Source organism: Thunnus thynnus, chromosome 18 (genome assembly GCF_963924715.1).
Source record: "Thunnus thynnus chromosome 18, fThuThy2.1, whole genome shotgun sequence".
NCBI classification, from domain to species: domain Eukaryota; kingdom Metazoa; phylum Chordata; class Actinopteri; order Scombriformes; family Scombridae; genus Thunnus; species Thunnus thynnus.
The window spans coordinates 11342087-11352188 of NC_089534.1; the positions used below are offsets into that span (position 1 = coordinate 11342087).

Below are 10102 nucleotides of genomic sequence, written 5' to 3' on the forward strand. Positions count from 1 at the left end.
CTCAGTTAAAACCACTGCAATTTTAGCTGTTAATGTTTTTGCATGCAAGTTAATTTACAATAATATGTCTTGTAAATTTCTACAGTAGATCATCAGGCGTACAATACAAAATGTCCTACCAAATGGTGCGGACAAAAGATGAGTTAAAGGCAGATGGAAGCTTATTATTTATATATATATATATATATATATAACACTGCTGTCTAGATGAAGACTAAAGGCAGGACAGCACAACTGGGATATAATATCTTTATTATTGTCCATTCGCACAAGCATACAGATCATATCCAAGGTCCGTTGTCATTCCACCTGGAAGAAGCTGGATACACAGGGTGACTGACCCTTGAGTAAAAACTTTGGTCTGGCTCACACTAGTGAATGTAACACAACACGTAACTATACACAATGTCATGCTTAGCGACTGGCCATTTGGAAGGTGCACCGCAGTAGTAAACCTTCGATGATAGTTGAGTTCACGACACAACACAGCACGAGATGAGTGGCTAATGATACACATTTCCCCAAGAGTACTACCCCTGGGATCAGGAATAAGGGGTTTCCATGTCAGTGTTTTTCCATTCAGAAATTCATTTTTTTCACAGCTCAACTATAAATCGCAGCTTACAGATTCAAACATTCAAAGTATTATTACACCAACAAATCCTAAAGTAATAATAAACAATCCTGAAGTAATAAAATCACAAGTATGTATGGAAAAAAAAAATAAATCAGTAACTCTGATTAGATACAAATGTTTAACAGTCTACACTTGGTGCATATCATTGCCCTTCATCAAGAACAGCCTCTCCCCATGGTGATAAAACGGAAACAAAAATAAATTTTTTGTGGTTATATTAAAAACAATCATGATATTGATTGGATTCTTAACTTCTACTCCGACGAATACAAATTAAGATATTGGTACATTCTTAAAATCCACACACACCATGATAATCTTTTGTACAACAAACTGAAATACTCAAATAATTTGTTTAAATACATAACAAACTAGGTTTTAAAAAAAAAAAACAAGCTGCATCTGACTAAGAAACAATAATTGTACAAAACATGCAGTGCTTCTTGTCAATACTAACATCAGTTTCAATACAATATACCGCTCTGAAATCCCCCCCAGGACAGATTCCAGCATAAAAGGTATGCAGCAATCCTCTAGGCAGAGGTGAGGGCGAGAGGATTTACATTCTGACTAGATTCAGACAACGCTCGTAACCAAAGCTAAGATAGTACTCTTGACAGTATAGCAGTGAGCAGTGGAATATTCAAAATCATCAGCCCCCCTCTCCAGATGCTATACACAGTGAGGTGAGTGAAAGACTGTGTGTGTTTGTGTGCGTGTCTGGGTGTATGTATGCATGCGTGATGGATTTGACCCTCCATGCCGCATTTCTACCCCCGGGTTTCTTTCATTTCAGATCCCCTTCATCACCCTGGATGGTCTTTTTGATGCGCAGCAGGAGGGTTGTGTGCCACTGGTCCAGACGTGAGATTGAGTCAAACTCCTTTACCTGGAGGCAGATAGGAAGCACAGACATGAGCTTTTCTTTTCCCCCAGTTATGATTACAATGAGATGGTTCTGCTCCTTCAGTTTAATTTATTACAGATTCCTCTTTTCTTTTTCCTGATGTACTTGTTAATTACAAAATGTATGCTTCAGTAAAGTGCATTTGCTGCCACCAGTATTGCTTGTGTGCTAAATTACACTTTAGCCACGCTAGAGTGGTGTGGCTCCACGGATAACAATGTCGATCAGTTGGTTCACCACTTTTGAGTTGAGACTGAAATATCTCAACAACAATTGGATGGACTGTAATGATGTTTTGTACAGACATTCATGGTTATCAGAGGATAAATCTTAATGACTTTGATGATTTCCTGACCTCTCCTCTGGCTCCACCATGACATTGCTATTTATGGTTTTTAAATGTGATGTTACGATAGCTGTACAATAATGCATCCGATAATTGTCACAACAGCTATTAGATTGCAATTAAATTTAGTACACACATTCATGCACCCCCTCAGGATGAAAACTGTAATAACTTTGGTGATCCTAACTTTTCCTGTAGCTTCATCATCATTTAGTTTATGACAAAATACCTGCAGAACTAATGACATTCCAATCAGCCTCAGCTGTGCTCTGTTATTTATGCTAATAACCAAATATTAGCATGCTAACAGCTCAACTAAGATGGTGAGCATGGTCTACATTATACCTGTTAAACATCATCATGACTTTAGCCTTCATTGTGCTGTACAGTCCCTCTCTAACTGTATATAGTTACTAATCGGTATTGCAGTGACGCGCTCCATCAGGCTGTGCTAGTTTCACATAAACACACAACCCTGGGGGACTGAATGGATACCTGGGATCCAGCCTTCAACTGTCTTGAACACTCAAGGGATCCAACAAAACTACAAGAGCTGAAGCTGTGGGATTCCTGCGCTCACCAAAAAGCTTATTCTAAAACTTTCATAGAGTATACAAGAGACTTACTGCCTCTGTGAAAGCCTCGCTGTTCTGTTCTTCATGAGCCTCAAGAAGTTTCTGTTAAAAAAAAAAAAAAAAAAAAGGTGGGTTATGAATAGATTAGGGAGAGGAAAGTGCGCCATCGTATTCCTCAGAGTTCTTAGCATTGAGCTACCTTCAACAGCTTGCATTCTCGAGAGTCTGAAAAAGCCGGGAACATCTCCTCATATTTTTCAACAGCAATCTGTGGAGACACAGCATGTTGAAATTCTATCACAACTCCCCGCCCCAAATCCTGAGATTGAACCACAAAGATATAAACTTGCCTTAGCATTGAGCTCATCAACAATGAAATGACAAAGAGAGGCTTTGAAGAAATACTCTTTGGCGCTGTATTTCAGCAACGGGTTGTCCATCGTGTTGGCTCCAACCTAGATGCATCCATATCACACAAAATGTATAACAAAAGTCAAAATAACCGAGTCAGTGTCGATTCAGAAAGTAAAAGCATGATACAGAAAAATATGAAGTAGATTCAGTACAGACCTGCTCGTAGATCTCAATTGCCTTCTGGTACTGCTCTAACTGAGCACAGTAAGCCCCCACCTTCAGCAGACACTTGTTGGCAGAACTGAGGAAAAGTGAACAAGACAAAAGTAAGCAACACATTCAATATAACTGGAAATATAAATGCTGTTTATATATTTTAGGGGTATGTGAAATCAATTGATTCGCTATTTCTAGAGTTTAAAGTGTGTAGCTGAATACTGAATAACATTAGATAATGAAATGTTGAATCAAGAGTGGAGCTTTGATAGAGGAGCCGATTTTTTTGGCTGCTTAACAGGCAAGGCAAATAAATCTAAGTTCATGCTGAAATAAGTGCTAATGTGTCGACATCTTTTGTCTTTTTGAGAAATTCAATGAATATTCAAGTTACATGACTAACAAGCTCTCTCACATTCTTTTTTTTTTGGAAAACCTGTTAAGTGTTGTCTTACTTGGCATATCAGAAAACCTATGCAACTGTGCAAATAAGCCAGATAAGCGCTGATATTTTAACATGTCATAGCAGGAAAAGCACAGGTATAATTAATAACATCATTGATGTGGACTGAATTGCGTACGCTTATTCGTGTCATTAGTGACACCTGTGCTTTCCCTGCTATGACAAGTCAAAATATTTATTATTATCAACAACAAGACCAAATTTTATTCTGTACGAACCATAAGCAGTTTGGCATAAAAGCTACCTACCTATTTACTTGTTGGAATTGTTCATTGAAATATTTATTCTGTACAACAAAATTCTAGTGACAAGTTTCATCAAATAAAAATCACAACGTACTACAATTAAAAAATGTATGATGTAAAATGTAACACACTAGAAATCATAGACTTGGAACAAAAACTGAATAAAATCCTTATAATGTCCTCATATGACATCACTAATAAATTCTCAACGCTTAAAAAAGTAAGCTACAGTATTTTCTTTTAGTGGAAGAAGCAAGTACCTGTTTGATTCTTCTCCTTTGTAGTAGTCTGCTGCTTGTTCATAATGTGCAATAGCCTTTACAGAAAGGAAAACAACAAATACTATAAAAGTATGTTCCTAAAAACAGATATGCCTAATAACTGAAGAATTAATCGTTACTGGTCATATTACCAGACTAAAACTCTTAAACTTATACACTGTATACACACACACACACCTTTTCGATATCCACCAGCTCAGACTCATAGATCTCTGCAATACTGATGTGGTGTTTGGCTGCGATGGTGAATCTTCCCTGGAGAGGAGGAGAGAAGAAATCATTACTAACCGGATCTATCCGCAGACGCCTCCCAGGTCAATGAAAGTGCTGTGTTACAGTCAGAGAGGCGAGGTCAAGTACAAGCCTGTGGCTTCACATCTACAAGGTTTTAGCTTTTGAAATTAATCCTCACTAAAGGGAATAACAAGTAGGCAATATGATCAAGGTATCAGTGTTATATAAACAAACTTTTGTGCTATGAATATATTGATATGAGCTCAACAATAAGAGCAGAGACTGAAGGGAAAAGCAGAAAGAGATTTTCAGTAATAAAGATGATGTGATTTCCAGATCTAATGAGACAAAGGAAGCAGCAAGTTCAGTTGCTTTTGATTTACTACATCTGGATACATGCTACAAACCGGTCTTGGTTAGAGAGTTAATAAAGGTTACAAAAGGCACAACTGGACTTTTCTCAGCCACAAAGATAAAAATGATAACTCCAGATTGACTGTTTTGGATCAGAGCACAGACGCGTACTTTCTATATGCATCTTACCATGTCTGTATATATATCGATGGCAGCATTTAAACACTTGATTGCCTCTTTTGGCAGCATTAAGGGAAGAGGAAGGAACAGTTAGACATCTGAATTGTTAGTTTGGTTAAAATCTGTTAGACCCATACAACAAGGTGAATTGAGCTGAGAAACACAATCAAATAGGACGTTTTTTTTAGCTGATGTCAGATGTGACTGGTAAAATATAAAACAAATCCACAAGCAAAACAGCCCTCTTCTTTCTACAAACTAAATACCTGATAACTACCATCCCCCAGACCAACGGCTACGTCTATGCTTAAGAGAATATTAAATTAAGCCACAAATCAACTACTGGTAAACGCCATGCAATGCAGATACTTGACTCTTGACTCATTTCCTGACAGACGACATGTCCCACCTGTAAAGCCTCATTTCCACATTCCTGTAACTATCCAACTTAACTGAACAGAGTATTCATAAAAACACTCACAAATGATAGGTGTTGTAATCATGATTATGACTGCAATAACTGGAATATACAGAATATACATGTCGAGTTAAAAATGTTGGGAAGTAACAAACAGTCTCACCATTAGGATCGGACTTCTTGTAAGCATTTCCTGCATCAATGAAACTGGTTGCACAGTCGTGTTTGTTCTGCAGCTGCATATGGAGACGTGCAGCCTTGCAAAATGCATTTCCAGCAGCTGAAGAATGGAGAAAAAAAAAAAAAAAAAAGAAGAACAGAAACTTTCATGCATACACTCTTAATTTATGCACATGATTCAACCTTTTTACTTGTGGCTACATGTTGCAGTTATAGTGCCAGAAAAAAAAATCCTACAGCCTCTCAAATGTGTTGAAAATATAATATATTTTTTAGCATAGAAGAAAACAGCCAATCGCACCACTCCAGTTCTTGGCCATCTTGAACATGTTGGCTGCTCTGCAGTACATGTCACATGCCTCTTCCACTTTGTGATGTCCCCTAGATAAAGAAAGAAAGGAAAAAAAACAGCTGACCACAAATTGAATATAGTACAAATTTTCCAAAAGGCTCCACAGGAGACTGAGGTTAAAGTGGTAAGATTTTCTAGTCTGGCCTACGTATTGTAGTTATGCCCATGATAAATGATGCCTAGGTGGTATCAAAAGGTGATGAAATGTATAAAGTGCTAAGCTGCAGTGTTTCTCAGGGAGCTCAGATTGGTGGACTACCCCTGCGCAGGCTCTATAGATCTCAGTCCCTCCATGACAATAAGTGGACCCCTGGGAGCTCCCTGTAGTTGTAATAATACTCAGGCCATTCAATCATGGCAGGGGATTACATCACTGCTTGGTCAGCCACAGAATTACCAGTATAAAGCCTGCCAAGAATGATCACGCACCAGAATAGTGCTGAATAGTAACATGTGGGGGTCATCTTGGCCAGCGCTTTGGAAAAAAACTGAGTCACAAAGGCCAATTTGCTGTTATTTTGTATTTTAGGCCTTGTTCTGTCTCTACTACATAATAAAAATATGCAAATAAAAGATGACATGCATGAACCAGATTTTAACAACACCATAGTAATGATCTCCCCAAGGTCACATATAAAGGCTTGGATAGGATTTGAAGAGTTTATAATCTTTGTAATGACAACCATCTGGGAGAGGAGCTTCCCGTTTTCTTTGAATGTAAGAATGAATGAATAATGAATAATAGGGATATGTTATGTTGAAGTTAATTTTGTTATTAACAGTCAGACAAGCCAAAGGTTAAGTGTAGAATTGGGTGCCTTCTAGAGTTTATGTTTTCCCTTTGTTTCAGCCATTTTTGTTGCCACTGTCATTACTAAACTGCATATGTTTGCACTCCATACCATGTAATCACAGTCTCCTCTCCAGTCAATCTGAAAAATCAGGAACCTCAATCTGACACAAAAAGACTAGGAGGGACTGAATGACCACCTGAAACCTTTAGCCTGCATCCTATGACAGCATCTGCATCATGCAGGATTGCCTTATCCTTTAAGAAGCCTTGCTTTATGTATTTTGGTGGGTTATCTCAAGTGTTAATGTTCACTGATGGAAAAAAAAACATTAATACTGATTACATTATATACATTTTATAAATACAGCTGTGTTAAAAGGATTCTGACTTTAAAACAGAAGACGTTGTGTTTGGTTTCACTGTGAGGAGGGCGTACTATGAAGAAATCCCCTTACAGAGGTTAAGACAACATACTGTGACAAAGGGTGGTGGACATATGCATGCTGACATTATGCGGATGCTGGGTAAAAACTATAGGAGTGGTTGCAACCAAAGCCAAAGCAGATATTTCAGCATGCTAACAATGACAGTGTACTGCGTAGCTTCCTTGGCTAATGCTGTGTCCAGGAGGGAGTCGTGATCTGCTGTCTTGTTTACAATGATAACAGCTAACTTAGCTAAACTGATTTGCAGGAATTGTTAAAAAATGGATGTCATGCGTTGTTCCTTCCTGGTTTTAATATCTAACTGGATTTGCACAGTGTCTTGCTAGTTAAACACATATAATTTAATATATATGTCTATGTAGAAACAGGCTGCGTGCCAACTTTGACAGTTAACGCTTTCTAGCTGTCTGTTCTTTGGTGCAGTGCTGTCTTACCCTCCAAACATCCCTCCCAAAAAAGAGCCCGAGGACTTGACTTTTTTGTCAGCGTCGGCCATTAGCTGAATTGCTTCCTTCTCCTTCCCGCTGTTGTCCATTTTTGTGGCTGTATGTAGAAGAAAGTTATGGTGAAAGCAGAAAATACCCGCAGAGGACTCAGCTGTGTACAGTGAGGATTACAGTCGATGGGTTTATTCAGCGTAGGCGTGCACCAGTTAACGGCTTAGGCGAGTACGCGTGTCATCGCGGGAGTTGGAGTGCTTTTCGAGACGAACACAATTGCGTCAGAGCAGAAGAGAACTACAACTCCCAGGGAAACGTGATGCTATTTTTTTTATAACCCATGTTACGTAATATTTTATGGCAATTCGCGAGCATATATTTCAGGTTCAGTTTAATATCTATCCTTATTTTTTTTACACAGTGTCAAATCAATCGTTTTTACTTCTCTGCAATGTCCTATTTTCTAAAAAATACCAAATAAGCAGCATAATCAGTGCACGTTGCTTTTCTGTGCAACAGAGGGCGCTATAACATTACATCTGATTCAGAAACACAATAATTATACATCTATCACCTCGCAGGGGTCCCAATTAATTAATTTGTAAGCCAGACCACCCTTAAGTACGTCAGTATTCGTTTGTTATAATTTATCTTTGGATTTATTTCAGCCATTTTTTTAGGTCGACACAAGTTGTAAGTACACCTCACATTACTTTTCACATTACACTAAGCATAGTGGAAAGTAACTAAGTACATTTACTCATGTACAGTTTTGAGGTACTTGTACTTTACTTGAGTATTTCCATTTTATGCTACTTTATACTTCCACTCCACTACATTTCAGAGGGAAATATTTTACTTCCTACTCCACTACATTCATTTGACAGCTTTAGTTACCTTTCACATGAAGATTTGACACAGATAATATAACAAGCTTTTAAAATACAACACATTGTTAGAGATTAAACCAGTGGTTTCCAACCTTTTTGGCTTTTGACGTCTTATAAAAAGCAGCATGTAGTCTAGGTCACATTTCAGATATCTGTGAGTTGATAACAGCTCCACCAAATAGCGATTTTTCCCTCTAAACTTCTCACATTGTTTCATTTCAATAAATGTTCAAATGATCCAATATTTCACCAAAAATCAAAGATTAGAGAAAAAGTCCAAAAACTGAAAACAGATTTGTGTATCAGAACTTTGTTTTTTCTTCTTTCCTCTCCCATTAATCAACTCACATAGTGGGAAAAACACAGTGTGTCACCAGTAAGATAAATGACACTTCAAGTTATTTTAATCTCTGCAACTTTATACGTTTTAGAGGGAAATATTGTACTTTTTTTTACTGCATTACATTCATTTTACAGTTATAGTTACTAGTCACTTTGCAGAATAACTTCACATTTTACATACAAATATGAATGTAAAATATATGCAAAATATGATGCATATAGTAAAGTAGGTAAAATAAGCACCACCTCAACCTGCTACAACATTTAATGCTGCTTACATGTTAATTAATCAGTAATTATAACACAACCATGTATATAATAATAAAACAAATACCACATTCTACATGAGTATTTTTGGTTTTGATCGTTTCAAGTACAGTTAACTGGTAATACTTGTAGTTGTTTTACATTTTAATATAGTAAGTCATGCCTGCGAGTCAGCGTGCAAAGTGAGGCTGTTGCCCTGGAACAGGCACATTGAAATGGGAAGCAGCCATTATTAATGTTCTTAATTACACTAATGCTTTTCCTGCTGTGACCTGTAAAATATCTGCTGTGTAAATGATATATTCCAGTTAACATAGACCAGACATGGACTCCACATGGGCATAGAAATCTGTAACCTCAACCGAAGAGGTATGCATCTCCTTGTAATTTTAAATCCCAGTGAGTGGTACTATAAAGTTCATGATCTGTAATTTAGCAGGGTAAGTTGTAGCCTATATAGCTCACAACACCATCTGCTCTAACACTTAAGGGTTAAGCACCTGTGTAATAAGTACCTGAGCAGGGAGGTATGCTTGTTATCCTTTCATTTTTATCTGTGTATTCTTTAAACCCACACCTACAAGAGGATATGTGCTTTTTTTTTCTTATCAAGCACACTTAAACAAGGGCTCAGACATTTGCAAATGAAAAGACTAACCGATGATACATCAGTTTCAAGGTTCACTCTGATATCTACTGCCAGAGACAATCAGACTGAGATAAAAAAAAGCATAATCATTGGTGCCTACTACTGCCTTTAATCTTATAAATTATTAACTAATTGTAATGACTAAACTGTAGTGTTACATGGGTGTAGGCTGTATTCAGTATGTCTGCACATGCAGGGCAAAGCGGCTACTGATGCAGTCAGCCCCTTATCCTTACCTTACCTTACATTATTAGCTAACAGCATATGATGGGCACACGTGCCAGTGCAAACAAACATACTATGACTTAAAATCATAAGTCACTAAAATTATCAATAGAGTGATTTATCATTTCTCACAATTGTTGAATGGATCAATTACATTTTTTTAATTAAATGATTAGTTTATAAAATGTATATGTCATAAAATCATGCCTATCAGTTGATTTCTGTTCTTTTTATTCTGAGCTACAATCAAAAAAGCCCACCATATTGATGTTATTTTATAATATTAAACAGAAAATAAGCCATTTAAG

At 37.3% G+C, this 10102-nt stretch overlaps 1 protein-coding gene across 2 annotated transcripts; it reads right to left on the minus strand.

Annotated features, from left to right (window-relative positions):
• Positions 1–235: 235 nt before the first annotated feature.
• Positions 236–7646, minus strand: napbb (N-ethylmaleimide-sensitive factor attachment protein, beta b). 2 transcript variants are annotated; one of them, XM_067571683.1, is made up of 11 exons: positions 7416–7646; positions 5692–5771; positions 5374–5490; positions 4802–4848; positions 4202–4279; positions 4004–4059; positions 3036–3120; positions 2816–2920; positions 2665–2733; positions 2517–2567; positions 236–1526 (listed from the first exon to the last, which is right to left on the minus strand). In XM_067571683.1, the coding sequence occupies exons 1-11, from the start codon at positions 7514–7516 to the stop codon at positions 1425–1427; spliced, it is 891 nt and encodes a 296-aa protein (XP_067427784.1). In that variant the 5' UTR covers positions 7517–7646; the 3' UTR covers positions 236–1424. The 2 variants fall into 2 exon arrangements, with proteins under 2 accessions (XP_067427784.1, XP_067427785.1); XM_067571684.1 differs by lacking the exon at positions 4802–4848 and having other exon boundaries at positions 7416–7468.
• Between the last annotated feature and the right edge of the window lie 2456 nt (positions 7647–10102).